The following is a 22,232-nucleotide window of genomic DNA, read 5'->3' on the forward strand; positions in this document are numbered from 1 at the left end:
GCTAAGGCGGAGAAAGTATGAGATAAAGGGAGAAGAGAGAGGTGACAGAGAGAGAGGAGATGAAGGATGGGGAGAGAGAGAGAGAGAGAGAGATCTGAGAAATGAGCACACTGTACAAAGATGTGGAAATGCAGAGGAGGATGGCAAAGAAACTGAAGAAAAAGGGGTCTGAGGTGAAGGTGATGACAGACGTGATGTGCCCTTTTTCTTCTGCCACCCGCCACCTTCTCTACACTGCCGGTGTTTTTCATCTGCCTCTTTGATACACATCACCCCCCCCCCCTTCTACCATTTGAATGAATGTGTCACTTTATGCCATGTGCCTGGTTTTTTTTTTCTACATGATGTGCTCTTGTGCTTTAGATGCCACGTCTTGTGTGTATATCTCTGTGAAAAGCTACTGAAGTCATTTCCATCAACCTATCTCATTCTTTTTCCCTTTTTTTTTCTTTTTTTTTTTTTTTTTTTTTTTTCTCCTTTTTTTTTTTTCCCCCAGCTTCTCTTTTTCTTTATCTCACTCTCCATTGCACAGTATTTTACTTCTGTGCTAAGATTTGATACACTGTCAACATTGCCACTCACCTGAATTTTCTATTTCTCTCTGCAAACACCCTCCCTGCTCCTCCTCCTCCTCCTCCTTGATAGGACTTCCCACTCCTGAGACTGGATGATATAGTGGATGAGCAGTCCAACATTGTGGGTTTCTCCATGTTTAACACCACCCATCCCTTCTATTTGGAGTTCATCAGGAGCCTCAACCTGTCTTGGAGGGAGGGATGTGACCTAACGTACCCCGGCCCTGCGGTCAGTCTCATGGAAACTTGAGTACTCATGCATGCGCATATTCAGGAGTAATTTTCAAAGCTTTGTTTGTGATCCACGTAACATTAAGCTACTTTATTCCTCACACTGATTCATGGAGCAGTTAAAGAGATTCAGCTAGTCTTTTGCTTGTATTTAATGGGTATTGATGTAGCCATCTGTTTCCTCCCCACTGCTTTACTCATACCTCACATCTCTTCTCTCTGCCTCTCTCCCTCCATCCCTGTTAACCATTCAATCATTTGTGCACGCACATCTTTCCTCATTGCATCTTCTCCCTTGACTCCTTGTCTCTCCTCACTCACTCCCCTCTTTGCCTCTCTCCCCCTCTGCTTCTCTCTGGTTCCCTCTCCCCCTTCCACAGCTCTCGTCAGCGCTGATGTTTGATGCGGTGCATGTGGTGGTGGGGGCGGTAAGGGAATTGAACCGCAGTCAGGAAATCGGTGTGAAGCCACTCAGCTGCACCTCACCTCAGATCTGGCAACACGGGACCAGTCTTATGAACTACCTGCGCATGGTAAGTGCTTGATGTATTGTAAAATCACCTGCTGATATACAGTACATGCTCATACACATGTAAATGCATGCAAATACATCACGAGAAACATAAGTAAAATATGTGAGTGTGATCTGTTATACTGTATATTATATGATATATATATATATGATGTTCACATTTCATGTGAATATCGATATCGATAGAAATTCTTTTGAAAATACCTTTCTTCAACTATCTTCAAATTAGAGTTGAAATGATTAATTAGCAACGATTTTGATAATTGATTAATCGTTCGAGTCATATTTCAACTAAACATGCCAAATATTTGCTAGTTCCAGACTCTAAAAGGTTAGAATTCTGCTGCTTTTCTTTATCGTATGTGAATCATTGTGTTTTGGACTGTTGGTCCGATCAAGAAAACCATTTGAAATACCTTGGACTCAAAGAAATTGTCATGCTATTTTTCAGTGTTTTCTGACATTTCATAGACGAAACGATTGATCGATTAATGAAAAGAATTGACAGATTAATCGATAATGAAGATAATCATTGCAGCCTTGTCTTGTGGAACCAACAGTCCAAAACCCAAATATTTTCATGTTATAATGACATTAATAAGAGTAAAGCATTTGAGAATGTACAACTCACAAATGTTTGACAATTGTGCTTAAAAAATTACTCAGATGATTATCATTAATCAGAATTGTGGTTGATTAATTTTCTCGATTGACTTATAAATAAATGACTACAGTACAGCTACATTCTGAATCATCCTCATCTCATGTTGCATGTAACCTCTCTCTCTCTTGTTACTCTTTGTCATCTCCCATCTCTGGTCGTCTGTGTGTTCTTCTCATCGACTACCTGTTGTCAAGGCAGCCTGAGCCCCATCTCTCATTGCCTCCTTCCCACCGGCCCGACATCTGCCTTTGTTAGTCAACGTCATGATGTGCTCCATCTTCAGCCCCGCGCCATTCATCATAGATCTCGCTAACTGTGCCAGCACCTGGGTTTTGGAGAGGCAGAGCTGAGCTGTGAGGTGCAGATTTGAGTCTTATTAGGAAGCTGTTGACTCTCTGCTGCTCTATCTGAGCCTCTCACTCACTTTCTCCTAGTTGATCCAAAACTGATCACCCCTGTCTGGTCCAGCCTCACACACACTTCCTCTGTCTCTCTAGCTCTTTCGTTCTTTTAGTCATCACGCTTTCTTTCCTCCTAATCACTCTAGATAGTAACTGTCTGCTCTCCTCATTGTTTCTACTTACTCTCCTCTCATTTTCCCATCCTTCTTCTCCTCTTTTCCCTTCCTCTGTCATGCTTTCTCACTATACTCTCTCCGTCTGCCTGCCAGGTGGAGTATGATGGTCTGACAGGCCGCGTGGAGTTTAACAGCAAAGGTCAGAGGACCAACTACACCCTGCGGATCCTGGAGAAACACAGAGGAGGCCACAAAGAGGTCAGGAGTCACCTGTTATCATGCAGCAGCCAGGTCACACCGGCCATAGGCTTTGGGTTAGTTACAGGTCACCCATCTGATGTCACTATGCTGCAGGAGGTGTTTAACACTGAGGTCAGCCTCATCGCTAGCTCCCCTGATAGTAGCCAGATATCTTTACTTTGTAAAGTTGATTTGATGCATTTCACCTGTCGGCACTGTAATGTCAACTAACATCAGACATGGGTCGTGTTATAGCTGCAAATATGTGTTAACATTTATTTTATCTGAAGGCTACTGGAATACGTCAGCTGCCTGTAATGTTTATCAACTGAATTTCAAACAGTTGCTAAATTTTATAGCAGCTCTATATCGAGTTCCGTGTACGTTTTTTTTTTTTTAGTCTCATGAATGTGTTTTCATGTTTGGACTGACCCTGTCCCAGGAAGCTTTGTTTGTTGTTGTTTGTTTGTTGTATGTTGACTTGATGTTTTCTGATCTAAAAACTTACGTAAATGGCATTTTATTAATGGTTGGTTTATTTTCGTACCATGCCTACAAACAATGACATTTATTTGTAGGAATCAGTGTTTGTCTTGGCCTCCAGCTCAGTCCAGAGTGGATGTGCAGATAGAACTACATCTTTGCTCATCCTTCTCTATATATAATACTGTATGGAGGCTTAATGGAGTTCAATTCTCTTTGTCCTGTATAGCACTGGATTTGCTCAGGCCTAGTTTGTATTGGTTTTGGTTTCTTTTGGTCTTCACATGGACTCTTCTGGATCAGGTCTTGCAGTTGATTTAGACCTTTAAATTGTAGAAGGAGTCACGTTATTTCGTCTTTGAAAAGTTACGCTTTACAGTTTTTTTTCTACACATGAATTCCATTTCATTCATTTTGGACCAGACCTCCACTGTCAGTCTGGGCATTTTATCTATTTGATATACAGGTTACATGCCACAACAAATTTGTTAAGGGTAGTTGGACAATGTCGGGAACCAAAATAAAATGTTGGCAGACAAGGATTTTCAGACCATTTTGGTGTCATTATTCTGTCAATGCAGACTCCTCTATTGAGCATTAGAGGGATAGGTGAGGGAAGATAGAAATCAAAATGCATTTCAAAGTCAAGATTAAATGAAGCATAAGTACACACATCACTGCAGATCCAGACTGAGGGAATTACGTTGCAGTTCATTGACTGGAGGAAACACTTTCTCTCACCTTCCCTTATTATGTCTTGCTGGGTTCTGCTATAGGCCAACTGCCTCCCATGCTAACACTAAATACCACCTTATAACCATACTTAGATCTAGACTTTAACTCTGTCGGAGAGTTAGGTTGGGATAATTAACATTTTAACTCTGCCCACCTCTCTGCACAGCAGCACCCACACTGTAGGCAGTTGCGGTTCACAGAGAACAGACCACTCTTAAATGTCATGGAGGGATGAAGAGTGTTATAGAAATACTGTGATTCTGTCTGAGGAGTCATTACCTCTCCTCTGACCTATTGAAAGTTGTATAGTTGTATCTCCAAAAGAAATGCTTCTGTGAGCGGCGGTTCCAGCCCTGCACACTGGTTAGGTCATAATCACACAAATATCTACCTAAGTGACTTTACTGTCTCCATAAAATGGAAATATGTGAGCTGTTTTGTATGCAATTTAATAAAGGTGTTAGTAAAGGAAAATAGACATGGCATTAATGCTTTTTATATTTTGCCATCTTGTCCCAGATCATTGCTCTGCCTGTAAACAGTAGTTATTTTTATTTTTATTTTTTTACAATGTATGGTACTTGCCGGAATGTGTTTGGCTCCAATGGGGACATTTAAATCAGTGTGCATATACAGTATGTAACAGTATGGATATCAAGGAAAAGCATAAAATATTCAACATGTAAAGGTACTCTTTAAAATAGACCAATAGTGTTAATGCACTCACTGAAATACTTATTTGCTATAGATGATGTGTAGCTTGCCACAACAGTAAAACAGTTGAAGTCAGAGCTTAATAGTACATTATTTATCCCACAAAAGCCATTGATTTTCTCTTGCTTTCTTTTCTCTGTTAGATCGGTGTCTGGTACTCCAACAACACCCTGGCAATGAACTCCACTAGCTTGGATATCAATGTCTCAGAGACTCTGGCAAACAAGACACTCATTGTCACCACCATACTGGTAAGGTCGCAGTTACCTTCTGGACCACCACGCTGGTGAGGTCAGAGTTGTTTTTGTGTTGCTGCGCAGGCTGTGCCGCAGCTCATGCTGTGTTGTGGTCTGTTTCTGCTAATGTTGCTGTCACTGTAGCTGTCATAGAAACTGACAGAGCACTGACAGAGATGTGTTACTAAATTCAAACGGCCAAAATCCTGGTCTTCTGATAATGACAGAACACTACAAGTTGTCTCCTGCTGGTTTCCATATGAGTAATGTCATATCAGAAAATCAATAAATCCCGTACATGATGCTGCTCCATCATCTTCAGGTTGGCCCAGATGTGTTAAAACACCTAATACAGTAAATCCCCTGCACCACATTATGCTATAAATAACATCAAATAAGCTTTATCAGCATGCAGGTCGATGTTACATTATTGCCAAAGCTTAATTACATTATTGTAAAATAATCACAGGACAACGCATAATTTTAAACAGTATAGGAGATCAATACCACTCTCATGTCTGTACAGTAAACATGAAGCTACACCCTTTTAGTTTAGCTTAGCACAAAGACTGGACTGTACCGGATAAAACAACCAGGCTATTAATTAGTGAGATTTACTGTAGAGGTGGTGGATTTGAACATCCACTAGAGCCAGGCTAGCTGTTTCAACCTGTTTCCAGACTAAGTATGGGATTGGGAGTGGTATTAGTCTTCTCTCTGCCAGGAAGCAAATTTCCAAAAACGTTATGTCAATCTATTATTGATATAACATTTTTTATTCATTTTTTTACAGTTGAAATCCTGTTTTCAAATCACTTAGTCTTACTTTCCACTCAAGCAGGATATTCTTAGTTTTGAATTGAATCCTCTCATGTGTCTCCCATTCTCAGGAGAGCCCATATGTGATGCGCAGAGACAACTACCAGGACTTCCAGGGCAACGACCAGTATGAGGGCTTCTGTGTCGACATGCTGAAGGAGCTCGCAGACAGCTTAAAATTCTCCTTCAAGATCAAGCTGGTGGATGATGGGCTGTATGGAGCTCCAGAGCCCAATGGCTCTTGGACTGGCATGGTTGGAGAGCTCATCAACAGGGTGAGTATGCTCCGCCTCTCCCTCCCTCTCTTTCTCTGTCTCACAAGCACACCAGAAACTTGCTCAAATGTTCAAACCAGTGTCTCTACAAACAGAAACTTATGTTGAACACACACGCATGCACCCACACACTTACTCACGCTGTAGCCCCAAACCACAACTCTACTATAACTTCCCATGTCTCAAATTGCCCTCAGAGGGGAGTAAGACTCTTATCTAGGACAAAAGCTGACTTGATAATTCCCCAAAAGAGAGTGGTAGCATTGCCTAGAATTGATTGCACCATCTTTCCTTGCAGTAACTCTCTTCTCTCCCAGCCTTTCCCCCCTCTCTCTCCCCCTGTCCAGGCCTAGTGCGCCTCTGATAGACGCTCTGGTTGAATCAGGCTAATGAGAGCCCCTCTCTGCTTAATTACCATACGGTATACTTCAATTACCAGACTGTGGTCCCTGTGTGGGCCTGCCACACTGGTGCTCCCCCAGCTCTCCACATGTCCTCTCTCTCCATGCCCCCCCCCCACTGCCTGATCACTCAGCTCTAATTAGCGGCCCATGTTCATCAATTAGCTTTTAATGGAAGAGATGGAGGGGAGGCAGAGCGACTAGAGACCTGCAAGGTTTTATGCAGGTGGAAAGACCAGCCACCCAGTGCTTACTTGCAATTAGCCTCATTTGGATGGTGGATAATGTGTGAGTGCGTATGTCAGAGCGAAAGAGACAGAGTGCACGTCTGTATGTTTTTCCAAATGTGTTTTCAAGTGCCGTAGTCCAACTTTTAATTTTTCATTTGGAAAATCAACATTTTATACAAACAGAGCTCTCATCTACTCAGTGCAGCGTCGAGTGTCATTCTATTTTTACGCAGTTACCTGACCACTTGTTGTTTTTCTCCCTGACTCTCCTCCACTACCTCTCTTTTCTCTCGCCCCCACTACTACTATCTATCCACCTATCTGTCTTTGTCAATCCTACAGAAAGCAGACCTGGCCGTAGCAGGCTTCACCATCACATCAGAGAGAGAGAAGGTTATCGACTTCTCTAAGCCGTTCATGACCCTGGGGATCAGCATCTTGTACCGAGTTCAACTGGTGAGGGTGTTATCTGGGGATGCAGGGCACCCGCTGGGTGATACTCACTACAGATCTTGTGTTGGATTTCATGTCTTTTGTTTGCGCTGCTTTTAAGCTGGCAGGGTCGTACATAAGACAACCGGCTCCACTTGTTTGATTATTCTTATGGAGTTGGACTAATTATTACATAAGAGTTGATTTTATCTTTGAAGCTGAGGATAGAGTTTGTGTAGTATGCTGCATGCTGTAGCCACTGTGTCCACAGTGAAATTTATAGGTGTAATTTGAATTGCTCAATAAGTCAGTGCTCTGTAACTGGGTAACAGTGGTGGCTTTACATTGCTAATGAGGTTTTAGGTCCAAGCCACATATGCTTCAGCAGTAGGCATTGTGAAACGGAGCATATATGGATTGTAGCATTAGCGTATCAAAACACTGCAGACTTACTCTCAGCGTGCAGTAAAGGATACTGCCCTCCTGTGGTGCAGAGGGGACATTCCCTGACTGCTGAGACATGGCACCTTGTTTTTTAACACATTGTGTCTGTCTGTCTTTGTTGCTCCATCCATCTCTCCACTTCTCTTTCTGCTCTTCTTCTTTCTATCTGCACAGAGTCGGAAGCCGGGATACTTCTCCTTCCTCGATCCCTTCTCTCCAGCTGTTTGGCTCTTCATGCTGCTCGCCTACCTGGCTGTCAGCTGTGTGCTCTTCCTGGCTGCAAGGTCAATACTTTACATCACACACTGTACCCATAGTCTGCAGCTCTATCGCCATTTATCTTGTTGAACACGAGTCGCCTGTCACATATCATAATTTCTTACCTTACGCAACCTCCCGAAGACAGATTGACAGGGATCGAATGACTGATAGGTGGTGGCTTGAATGATGTGACAGAGGTGCATTACTGTACTGCAGTTTGACCTCAAGGTTATTCCAACTCTATTTCATTGTGTTTCCCCACCAGGCTGAGCCCCTATGAGTGGTACAACCCTCACCCGTGTCTGCGAGATCGCAGGGACATGGTGGAGAACCAGTACACGCTGGGAAACAGCCTGTGGTTCCCTATTGGCGGCTTCATGCAGCAGGGATCAGAGATAATGCCCAGAGCCCTGTCCACCAGATGTGTTAGTGGGGTGTGGTAAGTTAAAGAATGGTTACGTATGTGTGCCTGCCAGTTTAAAGTCCCCTCCACTCAAAAATGTGTTTTGAGTATTTTTACTTCACTTTGATGTTTGAGCTTCACTGTGCAATATGACGTATGTGCAGAGTTTGACACTATAAAGCTGTTTTCACATTAATCTGCTGAAGGGGAAAGGTTTCTCTGTGCTCACGTTAACTCTGGGTTTAAAACGTGTATGTATGAGCATGATTTTGTTATCCAGTGTGCATTGAAGACATCTAGCATTCAGCAATAAAAAATTGGAAATATTTGCATATTTGTGGATTTGGGATTTTAAGAACTGTTGTGTCAGATATGTTAAATGTTGCTACATGATGTTATACATTTAATTGACATGTTGCCATGATATTAAATTGTATTTGTATGGCACAAAGTCAGAGGTTTACAAAGTGCGTAACAAAAGGAGATACAAAGGAATGGTAGAAATCATTAAGATGACACATTAATACAATAGTAACAGAACAGCAATAAAATACGATAAAAACACATTAAAATGATAAAAAGGGCTATTAGACAAGATTATATAATAACAAAAACAGGAGGGGGCAGTAAATGCAGATTACGACAAGTCCAAGCCATCTAAACGAGTCTAAACAAAGCTTTTTTTTTTTTTTCAGTCATTTTGACAATATATTTAAATTTAGATTTTAAATTCCTCTTTATATATGTGTTTTAAAGCAAATTCACTGGTTAATTAAAGGACCTGCATTTTTCCTTGAGGTTGCTGTTTTTTAACACACCTACTGTGTGAGATAATGACATTTAAATTTTAAAGTTTAAATCATATAGCTGACATATCGCTCATAAATTTGTCCCTTAGCACTAAGCAAAAAAAAAAGCCAAGTTCACAAAAATACTACAGTAGCCTAATGATATTCCTGTGGCAACAGAATGACTGTGAAAGACACGCACGCATGCACACTCACACACACACACACACACACACACACACACACACACACACACACACACACACACACACACACACACACACACACACACGCACGCACGCACACACACACAGTAAAGAAATAATAATCGCTAGGAGCTAAGGAGATAAAGGCTAGAGGAAGACAGGAAGAGCAAATTACACTGAGTTAAGCAAGATATGGGATGGGGGGATATTATTAAGTACAGTGAGTACATGATGTTCTTGAAAAAAGTTTTTAGACATGCAAGAAAGGTTATAAGAGTATCATCTTTGATGTTCAACGTGTAAAGTATTATCTCTTAGTCCTGGAAACATGAGCTCCTTTTTTAGCATGATAAATACTGTGAGACAATGCAGTATATATTGAGGAATTTCACAGATTTTGCTGTTTATACTGAGATATCTCTCTCTTTTACATAGGCCATTGTGAGCTATGTTGCAAATCAATAAGCAGGACTTATTTATAGTTATACTGAATTCTTATATGACACAATGTGATAAATATATCTGGATTTGGACATTTTGATACAGAAATCCCATATGCCGTGATAAAAGAGTGTATCTTTATTGTCCATCCTTACTTAACCTTTTCACTGTTTTCTTCCCCTTGTCTCCACCTCATAGGTGGGCATTCACCCTGATCATCATCTCCTCCTACACGGCTAACTTGGCAGCCTTCCTGACCGTCCAGAGGATGGAGGTTCCCATCGAGTCTCCGGACGACTTGGCCGACCAGACCAACATCGAGTATGGCACCATCCACGGAGGGAGCACCATGACCTTCTTCATGGTAGGACCCACTGCAGCAGCCATGGCTCTGGTTGGCTTTGTGTTTGGCATTTTTGAACGGGTATATGTGTATGTGTGTGTTTGTATCCTTGCGCACATATTGAATTGTGTTGTTTTTGATGGCAGTTGGATTTAATCTGACAATTTCCTGAATTTCCTTTTATAGCATCAATTTTTCATAAAGGTTTTGCTTTTGTGCGTGCATTTGTGATTTAGTGCACTGCATTTGTCTTTATTGCCTTGCCTAGAGTGAGTGGTTGTCCTCATATTTGCTACTATATCTCTGAGTTCCTCTGTTGTTTTCTTTATGGCTGTTTGTGTTAAGTGGCTGACTGCCCATGTTTGCTTATGAGAGAGCTGGCAGCATCTGTGTCGGCATCTGTGTTTGTCATTGAGCTGTGTGTGTGTGTGTGTGTGTGTGTGTGTGTGTGTGAGTGTGGTCTGTCTTTGTGTGTAGGTTTGTTTGCATGTGGGAGTGTGTTTAGGTGAGTGTATAAGAATATGTATTTGCTTATTTGTGTGCATGCATGGGAAATGGCTGCATGCCAAATTGTGAGCGTGTGCTTTGCATTCTCGTGGTGTTTATCCATATTGAGAATATAAAAAAGAGTGGTCTGTTTGCCTACATAAACCAGTTTCAGTGCTACAGTACATCACCCCACTCAATGCCTAATCCACACACACACACACACACACACACACACACACACACACACACACACACACACACACACACACACACACACACACACACACACACACACACACTCACATTATTGCACACAAATTCCTTCCTGTCTACTCTTTTCCTTTCTTCTCACACAAAGAGATGCAACATGTAATTGTACATTTTAAACACTCAATCCTGTTTTAGAGCTTACCATATTTGCTGAACCACCTCCTGTGTGCTGATTTACCTCCATCTGTTTGAAAGATGATGCATCAGCTACACCATGAGCGAATAATCTGTTGCCTTGATTCACGTTGCTTTTCCCACCTCTATTCTCCTCTCTCCTTTTTTACATCTGTTTGCAATTGATGTTTTACTCTTCTTGTCATTATTAATTCTGTCTACATATACTTCCCTCCCATGTTTATCGAGGATGCATCTCTCTTTCTTTGTCTTCCCTCTTTCATTTTGATCAACTTTCATTTCTGTTTCAAAGACAGATGATAGGACATGTTAGGACAAACACATCTGTAATCGGCTTTTAATTTCAGTTGTTGTGGGTTCCCATTCTTCTGCAGAACTCACGTTATCAGACCTACCAGCGGATGTGGAACTACATGTACTCCAAGCAGCCCAGTGTATTTGTGAAAAGCACAGAGGAGGGCATCGCCCGTGTGGTCAACTCCAAGTACGCCTTTCTGATGGAGAGCACCATGAACGAGTACTACCGCGGCCGCAACTGTAATCTCACAAAGATAGGAGGCCTGCTGGATACCAAGGGCTATGGCATTGGCATGCCACTTGGTAATAATACTAATATATAATTTTTCAAACAAAACATACATGCCTGTAGCAGCTGGGAATGTAATAACTAACAGGTAATGTAAAAACTTGAAGTAAAACTTGTAAATTTGATGAATTGCTAGAAGGTAATTACGTTTGTACATTATAATAATAACTGAGATTAATTAGTTCATTACAGTCAATTAAATGATCTGTAATGTTTCTATTATATCATTAGTTAAACACATTTTACACTCCTTAAGAAGTCACATTATTAGAGATAATCATTGTGTAAAGCTTCTATCTGGTAAATTGTTTTTTCTTCTATCTTTCTTTTTTTTTTACTATATTTGCTATTTAGAGAAATACAGTATGTTATCACATTATACATCACAAAATATTGAAACAAAACATAAAAACACCAATAAAAATGAAAGGAGCTAGATAGATACAGTTTAAAACATCTTAATTAAACTACAGTATCACAAGTCTTTGAACCCTATAAATAGGTTGTGAAAACATCAATATTGATTTAGTTTTTTTTCAGGCAGAGCATTTCAAAGCCTACAAGCGCCTGCAGCAAACATACAGTCATGTCTGAAGATCTAAGGCTACAATGGCCTCATCACGTCTTTGATTAGACCTTTAATTTATTAAAAAAATGCCTGACATTAATCTTTAAATTAATACAGGTAACCAGTGCAGGGAAGCTACAAGGGAGGCAACACTGATTGTTTTTTTTGGACCTGTTCCAAAAAACTGCTACAGTAATTTTCAGGAATTTAAAAAAATAAGATTATTGTGGAGTTGAGCCGTTAGAATGACTTTTCTAATTACACTTCTTCATTCGAATAGGCCCAGAGAGATAAAACTATATAGTATTTCACAAGAAAAAAAGCAAAGATTAGAGAAATGTCTCAAAAATAAAACATGACAATATGTAGCAACATTTTAATTCCTCCTGGTAGTCAACCCTTTAGATTAATCTTGCAGCCCCTTATTGGGGTCCTGAACCCTCGATTGGGAATCATTATGATTGAATTTGCAGTGATATTCTTGCAATCAAGTTTTTGAGCTTTGTTTACGGTCAGACACACATCAGACATCCAGCCCCGAACATCAGCTCATGATATACTGTAACAGACTGTTTGCTTACACATGTCATTGGGCTTATGTTATTGCAGTACCAGGGATGTAAACATTAGGGGTGTGCAAAAAAATTGATTCACATTCGAATCGCGATTCAAGCTCGACCAATTCAAAATCGATTCATAGAATTCCAAAAATCGATTCATATTTTTTTATTGAAAATTATTTATTTTTAATTGTATGTCTACTGCAATCACATGGGAACATTTTTAATCGAGAATCGTTTTTGAATCTAAAATCGATTTTGAATTGAATCTTGAGCCTGATATCGAATCGTGACATTTTCTATGTCGTGCACCCCTAATAAACATATTCTCTATGCCTCTTATGGTCAGTATTGTCACAGATTTACTGTAGTTTAAAATATAAAGATTACATATATATATATATATTACAAGTGTGTTAATATGCTGATTTAAATGACTTTCTCTATACACCACATCTACCATAGTAAAAGAAATAAAAAAAGTAATTGACTGTTGGAGAGGCAGAAACACCTGCATGAGATCAATTATGCTAAATAGACACATGTAGTAGTACTGATTGGTGAGAGATTAGATCTGAAAAATGTCTTGTACGTGCTTGATTTATTTTTATCTGAGGGATTAGTAAGTATTTCAACTGAAAGTAATGAACATGCGGTTAATTGCTTTTTCACACACGTCCGGCTCCTCTGAAGCTCACTGAGGTGGTGTCACTGCATCGCAGTGATCTGTTCTAACGAAGAGAAGGAAGGCATGACTACAGTGAGGGAGAAGAAGGACAGAAAGTTAGATATGAAAGACCAAAGATGTGCAGAAAGATAAAGCTGAGTTACTGTATATCAGCATAGAGAGCAGACACAGCCATGAAGAGGCACACCAGGAGAAAGATTTTGATATTTCAAAATACTTTTTAAAGGGTTGGTTCAACCAAATGTAAAACAAACAAGCAGGTATTCTGGCTCACCTCCAGGCACAGTTCAATTTAAAGGGATAGTTTGACCTTTGGACATTTAGACATTTGGAAATACACTTGATTGCTTTTTGCCCGGGGGGTTGTTGGTGGTGCCCCCCCCAAAGTGGGGGGCCCTCCAAAAAAACCCCTTAAAACTTTTTTTTTTTTTTTTTTTTTTTTTTTTTGTAAAAAAAAAAAAATATATTAAAATATTTTTTTTTTGTTTTTTTTTTTGTTTTTTTTTTTTTTTTTTTTTTTTTTTTTGACCACCACCCTTTTTCTCCCTGTTTCCAGCTAATCATCTCCTGACTGTAGCTATATTACAGTAAATATACAGATATGAGAGTGGCGTAAGCCTTCACATCTGAGTTTCGGCAAAAAAAAGCGAATAAGCTTACTGTATTTTGCAAAATGTGAAACTATTCCTTTATTTCCACATAATTCACTTCGATGACCAAACCGATATGCTGGTGGACTTGCTGCAGTGTGTAAAAGCACATTTGGAGCTAGGAGTTCAGGTTGTGTATTTCAGTGGGGGATAAAACTATTGTATTTTTGAAATGGTTGGTCATGGTGGGAAGTGATTTGTTTCTGCCTCCCAGAAGATATGGGCTAAAACAGGTGATCTGGAAACAGCAACCCTGTAACAATTCACAGAGCACACTATCAGCAATTTTGCAGAATGCAGTTCAGATGAAAACTGAAGGTCTACTGAATAGCTAAAATAGAATTAAAAAACTATATATATATATATATATATATATATATATATATACACACATACTTGCAATTTGTAGTGAACCTACCCATTAAACCTTTCCATTGTTTTTTACTGTATCTAGTTTATAACATGCTTTGTGTGCTGAATGACTAGCAGCTGTACCACTGGCTCTTTTAATCTCCCTCTTTATCGCTCACTAATCCTCTCTTTATTCTCAAAGTAAGATCGCTCGTAGCCATCTCGAGGCTGCAACAGCAATACTATCCCTGCAATTCCTCTCCTTTCCTCTTACACTTTTTCTCTTCTCATTTCAAGGTTTTTTCTTCTTCTGAAATAACCCATCTCTTGTTCCTCTTGGGCTCTTTTGCTGCACTTTTTCCATCCTCCACCACTTGCTCTTATCCTGATTTCCTGTCATGTCCCAGGGTCTCCGTTCAGAGATGAGATCACGCTGGCCATCCTCCAGCTGCAGGAAAATAACAGGCTGGAGATACTGAAGAGGAGATGGTGGGAGGGAGGCCGATGCCCCAAAGAGGAGGACCACCGTGCAAAGGGTCAGTCAACCGCAGCTGTATGTCTCCTCTCCCTCCTTCCCTCTAATGTCCCCAGTAATAGTCTCCTTATTCTTTGCTACAGTCCAGCTAATGGCTAATGCCTAACCTAATGTCCTTGTGAAGGGTGCTTAGCACAATCTACTTTCCCAAATGTCTTCTGTTGTCTCAGGTGGTGTGCAATGGGAATTTTATTAGAGTGAGTCTGTCCACATGTGCGTGTGTGTGTGTGCCTGTATAAATGACAAAGACAATAAAAATGCCTCAGCATTTCTGCCATTGCTGTCAGATGGAAATCTCTTTTGAAAAAACAGACGCCATGCTTACAGTACTTTTCTGCATCATTTAGCTTTATCTGTACGGTGTATCTAGATTGTTCCAGGGCCTCATAATTCTGGTATTCACTCAGCCACTCCATCATGGGCCATTTGGACTTTTTAATTCAATTGAAAGAGCACTCCAGCAATTTAGTATTGCACTTACATAAAGTTGAGTACGACGGACCATTAAGGCCACATCAAGGGGAAAAAAATTAAGGAGGAAGATTTGTTTTTATTTATTTAGCATTTCGAGAATAAAGTCAAAATGTCGAGAATTAAGTCGAAATGGCGAGAATTAAGTCAACATGGCGAGAATAAAGTCGAAATACCATTTTGAAAATAAAGTAAAAATGTTGAGAATAAAGTCAACATGACGAGAATAAAGTTATACTACCATTTCGAGAATAATGTCGAGATTAAAGTTGAAATGACGAGAATAAATTCAACTCATTTATCACTTAATCACATTAGAGCGACTGTCCGCCATGCCAGTTGCCATGTAGGCAACATCGTAGATATGGGTTACATCCTTGGAGTGCTGCGCTCGCCTGAGCTCCACTCCTTAAGGATAAAACAATTTGATCAATTGTCTTATTGTGTATTGTGAGGTTACAACATATCCTCTCTGTATTGCGTGTAGGTGTAACCATATGGGATTAACCATCGATACCCTTGCATCTGTCCATTACAAGCTATTTCAGTTTGCAGGAATACGGCCACCTCTTCCAAGTTTGTGTGGTTTCTCCTTCTGAACAGACGCAATTTTCGGCACAATCTCTTCAAAGTCCTATTACTTATCACCATACTGTGTTCATGCTAAAAGAGAAAGAATTTCCTTGTTATTAACCGATTCTGAAGTATAATTTCAAGAATTCATATAGGCCTTCACAATGCATTTTGTAGAAGACTATAGGTAAAGCTAGTAGTTTGGTTTATTCTCAAAAGTCCGACTTGATTCTTGAAATATAATTTTTTTTCTCGACATGTCGACTTTATTCTCGAAATGGTAGTTCAACTTTATTCTCGTCACGTTGACTTTATTCTTGACATTTCGACTTTATTCTCGAAATGCAAAATAAATAAAAAATCTTCCTCCTTAATTTTCTTCCCTTTGATGTGGCCCTAATGCTCCGTCGTAGTTGAGACACTTGCAAGAGACAGATTTTTTATGAAGGGGTGCTGCAGAGGCTGAGAAATCTATATTTTTAGATGCTACATTTAGACCCTCCCTGAGTGGTCTTTCAAACTCCCTGCAGTTTGTTACACAGGCTGTCGATTAAACATTTGGGGTCTCAAAACCCATTCTGAGAAAAGTTAGGTCACTTTAGTAATCTTTCTCAGACTTAAAGGAATAGTTTGACAGTTTGGGAGTACTTATTTGCTTTCTTATTTAAATTTGACCAGATGGCCTTAGTATAGGCCTAGTACATTACAGAAATATATGGCGGTTATATGACATTTGATACCATGTAGCCTATCTTTTTACAGAAGAATTTGAAAATGTAAATGGCATGATGAGTTGTCAGTGTAACATTGGCGTAGCCATCAATGCTAAAACATGTTTTTATTTATTTAAAATTGTGGATTTGGATAATTATGACACCCCTAATATTTATCCTATTAGAGTGGTATCAATCTTCTCACCTAATTCTCTGCAAGCCAGCAAACAATTATATTTCCCGAAATGTTGAACTTTAACAGAGCTCTTCCAGATCCACAGAAGGTATTATACAGTTTTCACAGGCTGTGTAGTAGTCCATGTCTAGTCGATTTTAAAGTAAAGTAATACATTTAAAACCATGCCAGTGTGCATGTGTGTACTAACGTTTGTCTCCTGTGGCCCACTCTCAGGTCTGGGCATGGAGAACATTGGGGGCATCTTCGTGGTGCTGATCTGTGGCCTCATCATTGCCGTGTTTGTGGCCATTATGGAGTTTGTGTGGTCGACACGGCGCTCTGCAGAGACAGATGAGGTATGCCCCCATACCTGCCCTCGCCGACCCCACAGACACACCCCAGTAGGTTCCCATGGCATCCCGCCAAACCTTTTTTATTGTTGTTTTGTGTGTTTGTGTGTGAGTGAGTAGATTTCTTTCAGCTTTTGCCTCCATTTGTAAGTGTTTGTTGGTTTGTATGTTCTCTAACATTTGAGGATCAATGTGTTATGTGCATGTGAGATGAGAGGAATGTTCAAGTATGCGGCACTGAACTGCTGTAGTGTCCAAAATGTATACAACAAATAGATAATTTGATTTCACTTTGCATGTCCTGCCTGTTTTTAGCGTTTGGTGTTTAACAGTGGCAGCAAGTGTTTGTGAGCTAAATTTGATGGTACGGATAAGCAATATTGAGAAATGCCAATATTTGCTTGCATTAAGAAGTAGTGTGATCTTTTTCCCTGGCATTAAATGTCATGATGTATCTTCTTTTACATGCCTCACATGTACGCTGGTATTCTTCGTTTCCATTCTTGGATTACTTCTCACCCATTTCACTGTGTCTTTCTCTATCTCTCAAACACACACACACACACCTCCTGTCATCAGTGTCTGTTCTCTGATAACGAGTATTGTTTCTGTTTATGTGAGCACATTACTTTTTTATTATGATTTCAATGAGAATGTTGTTTGTCTGTAGTGGACATGTTGATGCATTTTGGTCGTTGTGTGTGCAAATTACAGTAGTGTCATGCTGTTGGAATGATGAAAAGATTTGTGGGTGTCTTACTGTTTGTATGTGTCTGAGTGTGCCTTTCTTTATGTGCACCTGAGTATGCAGGCCTGCCTGTCCGTTCATAGTGCATAGTGCCATAATGAAGTGCTCATAAACTAAACATTTTGGTGTTTGGATTGTAATAACTCTCTCTGCTCCTTGGATATTCTCCCATCTCTATTCATCTCCACATCCTTCCCCATCACCTTCTCATTTCTGTTTTAAAACCATCCCTCCATTTGTTGATCTCTGTGCCCTTGCATCTCCTGCGACTTTTAATTTTTCCATGCCTTACTGTGTCTGTTCTTTCTGCCTTGTTCCTGTTTCTACTTTTTGTTTTTGCTTTTCCTTAAAAAAAAAATTGTTTTCCCTCCGCTCTCCTATTTATGTACTGCCTTACCACCGTCTCGTTCTGCTGCCTGTCTTTGTGTCTGTGGCGCCCCTCCTACCCTTTTTCCTTCCTCCTTCCTTTTCACCTTTAGGTGTCTGTCTGTCAGGAGATGATCACAGAGTTCCGAAACGCCGTCTCCTGTAAGAAGACCTCCCGTATGCGCCGCCGTCGGCCCCTCAGCAGCTCAGCAGCCCTGCGTCATCCCACACGCATAGCTCTGGGGGCCCCTCGGCCCCTGCGCCTGGTCCGGGAAATGCGCCTCAGCAACGGCAAGCTGTACAGCGGAGCTGGCCCGCTGACAGGTGGAGCTGGAGGTGGAGCAGGAGGGACGGGGCCTCCCGATCTGGGCCCTGGGCCCCAACGGATTCCAGATGATCCACTAGGGGCCAACACCACCCCTCCTCCACCAGCCCCTACCCCTGTGATGCTGCCCGCCCGAAGCTGCACCCATGTGCGGATCTGCCAGGAGTGCCGGAGGATCCAGAGCCTAAGATCAGGATCAACCACAACAAGAATACCACCTTCATCTGCACCCTTGCCGAGGCTACCCCCACCCCCACCCCCATCCTCATCCAACACAGACAGTGAGGGCGGAGGGGGGGCCAGCCCGCGGCGGCATCACCACAGCCCCCCGCCTCATACCTCCCGACCCATTCCACCTCCACAGAACAGCAACACCACAGACCTACTGGGCGACCAGGACTGAGACCAGATGCAATGGGCAGAGTGAGAGGGCTGCAGGGAGCTGGTGAAGTGTGAGGAACATTTGTGCTGTGGAGAGAAACACTGCTTGTTTCCACAGTTTAAATTAATCGGAGAACAAAAGAGGGAGAGATGGAGGGACAAAACGTTGAACTCTGCGAGGTCAGCCAATAGAAAATGAGACGACCTTTCAAAAGAAGAATAAAGGAGAGAAACAGTGACCCTTTCTCCAGTTGAGCTTGAGGCCTACAGACAGAACTGGCTACAAGCACGCTGTGAGATGGTCGTCAGTTAAGCTTCTGTAATCATCTCTGGAAAACAGTTCAGTTTGGACAAATCTGAGCGGAAATGCACATGACCAGATGATGGTTTCTATTGGCCTCGTTTTTTTTCTCCTTACTCCCCCTCTCACTTCACCTTTAGATTTGAGGGTTTTGGTTTTCTTCCACTGACATTCCCTGGAAGTTTTCTACCCCTCTAGTAAAATGAAGCCTTGTTGGAGGACATACTGTTTCCGAATGTGATTAAAAACAGTAACTAAAAGACTTCCAGAGAATTATTCCTGTTTTCTTTTTCTTTTGTTGTCTTTTTGGTTTTGCTACCATTGTTCTAAGTGGGAATTACAGAGTTAAATACAGACTATGTGTGACAATATGGTGGATTATAACATACTAAGAAACTTGACTGCAGCTAATTGTGTCCTAGAGTTTTGTGTCCCTCCCTGCGTCCCATAGCTGCTTTTTGGATGTTATCAGGGAAGGCAGATGAAACAACTTCAAGACAACATAATGCAAACGGTAGCAGAGGAAACTGTCTGCCTTTCTTTACACTGTGTGTGTGTATGTAAACGTGTGCTTCCTGTAAGTCTGTCTGTAACTACTTAAAGTGAGGAGAACCATGTACCCAGCAACAGCACCCTTCTACAAATGTTAGATAATCAGACAGCCACAAAAAGAGGAGGAAGAGCAAGAGGCTTTGAAATGTGAAATGAATGTCCCTCGTTATCCTGGGTACCACTTGCCAAGCCTTTATTTCTTTTTCACCTGTGTTCACACAGCGTAGAAGAGATAGAGAGACCGGGCGAGGCAGAGCCAGAGAGGCAAGAAAGAGAAGATCCAATAGAAAGAGGCAGAGAGTGAAAAGGACGCTACTGAATTTGAATGAGAAATCCCTAACTGAACTACTTCCATTATTAGATCTGTCCTGATCTGTTAATTCTGGGCATCTTTTAAAGGGGCTTGTTAATGCGCCAGCAAACTGTAGCTACAGCTTCTTCGCTTCTCTCTGTTTAACAGACAGACTTGGCCGTTCACAGTAGAGGCTCCCGCCAGAGTGATAGCCTCAACACAGCCTTGTCAATACAGTCTCAAGCTTTTGATCGCCTAATTACTCCCCTCGGTGACTGGGGACTCATTCAGGAGGGTGTTGAACACAGGGAAACATGCTGATAAATAGATTGAGAAGAAATACATGTTTTTTTCACTCGGGCTGGGATAGGAACCTGTTGTTAATGTTACAGACCTAGGGCCCTATTTTAACGATCTGAAACGCAAGTATGAAACGCAGAACGCAAGTAGCTTTGTGGGCGGATCTTGGGCACTGTTGCTATTATACCGGCAGGATAAATGAGTCTTGCGCCCAACGCAAATCTAAAATGGGTTGGTCTGAAGTAGCTAGGTGTGGTTTGGGCGTAACGTGAAAATAACCAATCAGAGCGTCATCTCACATTCCCTTTAAGAGCAGACGCGCTTGTTCCATGGCGGATTGCTATTATGACGGCGGATTTTCCTGGCGCACGCCAGCGGGAGCTGTCCGAGATGTGGCAAAGTAATAAATGCCTGTCTTGACCGGGTGGCGATGTTGCTGCGGCCTCTCGGGCACATCTCCTCAAGTCTGGAGAGGATTGCTGCAGCCATGGAGCGTGGGCCTCCAAACGCACCACCTGCACCTGTTGTGCCCCTTCCTCCTCCCCCAACTCCATCTCCGTCCACCCGCTCCACCAGGAGTGCATCACGCATTACCACTCCCGGACCCTCCAAGTGTCCAATCTCACCGTAGTTCAACATCACGTCTCCTTAAGTCCTCTAATATTTCCTCATTTATGTCATCAACACATCCATGATTCATGGAAATGTTGTGTAAAACGCAACAAGCCACAAAGAATGCTGCGACTTTTTGAGGACTGTACTGTAAAGTGCCTCCTGATCTATCCAAACACCTGAAGCGCATTTTCAGTAATATTTTTCCTTGTAATTATGTATGGTTTGCAAAAATGGGAATTGCTGCGTCCCTGTAGATGAGAGAAGCAAGGTGTAGACCTATATGTGCGTTGTGCGCACGTGGCCAAGCATGCGCCCCTAAAATAGCATCTGAATAATGCGCCCCTGACTTTAGACCAGGCTTTTCCTGGTCTGTGGCGGAATTGTTTTCTGAAACTGCAAAATAGCACCAGGGAACGTTTTCACCGGAACACGCCTCCTCTTTTCGCTGAACCGCCCCGGGAGCGCAAATACATTCCCTAATTTACCGACGTGCGTCTGTGGAGGGAAAAGTCCGCTGTGCGTTGGGTGCAAAATAGGAATTATACAAGCGTCGGTGTACAAAGGCAATTGCGCTGAGTGCAAGATAGGGCCCCTACTGTTGTGGGAAACTCCAACTAAATCTTAACACTACAGTATATTAGCCACGGTGCTTAAATAATACACCAAATACACTGGTGGATTTGCATGTTTTAACCCTTTAACTTCAAATTTGGAACTTTATTTATTGCTGATAATTATTCAAAGCATACCATACGTTTTAAAACAGATTTCCAGTTTCCCAAGTAGCCACTGCTTTTACAGTAAGTAATTGTGTTATAATTACAAGGAGCATTAAAGAATAAGGCTTGTGATATTTCATATTTTTCTTATTGTCAACAGATCCAATGAAAAGACCAAAACCACCAATAACCTTATGAATTGATCTGACTTATAAGTAGCCAAAGCCTCATGTAGCTTATTTATCTGTGCTAGACCTCCATTTAAAAAAAAAAAAGATTAAACACACAATAATGAGTCACACTGTTTGCTAATAACTATTTTCATAAAAAAGTTTATATTTGTGCCCATTTTTTAAGAGTTGAATCTTCAGTGAGACCAAAGGGGTTGAGTGCCACAAACAGGCTGCAGAAATTGGAAAATATTGAGAGACAGACCAACACTTTGGTTGTTCTGATCTTTTCATGGGATTTGTTATATAAGTCAAATATACAACATTGTCAGCCTTATTCCTTTGAGTCTGCTTTATTTTTAGTACAAAAAAATGA

General features: G+C 41.2%; 1 protein-coding gene across 4 annotated transcripts in view; it reads left to right on the plus strand.

The window, feature by feature from the left end:
• grik5 (glutamate receptor, ionotropic, kainate 5) overlaps window positions 1–20,559 on the plus strand; it is a 79,085-nt gene extending 58,526 nt beyond the window's left edge. For 2 of the 4 annotated variants that reach the window (XM_039806844.1, XM_039806845.1), the window contains exons 8-20: window positions 646–804; window positions 1,187–1,339; window positions 2,673–2,777; window positions 4,835–4,942; window positions 5,818–6,021; window positions 6,995–7,108; window positions 7,703–7,812; window positions 8,055–8,228; window positions 9,826–9,991; window positions 11,239–11,464; window positions 14,675–14,803; window positions 16,972–17,138; window positions 18,315–18,929. In XM_039806844.1, coding sequence (XP_039662778.1) covers window positions 646–804; window positions 1,187–1,339; window positions 2,673–2,777; window positions 4,835–4,942; window positions 5,818–6,021; window positions 6,995–7,108; window positions 7,703–7,812; window positions 8,055–8,228; window positions 9,826–9,991; window positions 11,239–11,464; window positions 14,675–14,803; window positions 16,972–17,138; window positions 18,315–18,929 — 2,430 coding nt within the window. Of the gene's footprint in view, window positions 1–645; window positions 805–1,186; window positions 1,340–2,672; window positions 2,778–4,834; window positions 4,943–5,817; window positions 6,022–6,994; window positions 7,109–7,702; window positions 7,813–8,054; window positions 8,229–9,825; window positions 9,992–11,238; window positions 11,465–14,674; window positions 14,804–16,971; window positions 17,139–18,314 lie in introns of all 4 variants that reach the window. The other 2 variants (XM_039806846.1, XM_039806847.1) reach the window with 2 other exon arrangements.
• The last annotated feature ends 1,673 nt before the right edge of the window (window positions 20,560–22,232 follow it).

This window comes from Perca fluviatilis, chromosome 7 (assembly GCF_010015445.1).
Source record: "Perca fluviatilis chromosome 7, GENO_Pfluv_1.0, whole genome shotgun sequence".
Classification (NCBI taxonomy): Eukaryota; Metazoa; Chordata; class Actinopteri; order Perciformes; family Percidae; genus Perca; species Perca fluviatilis.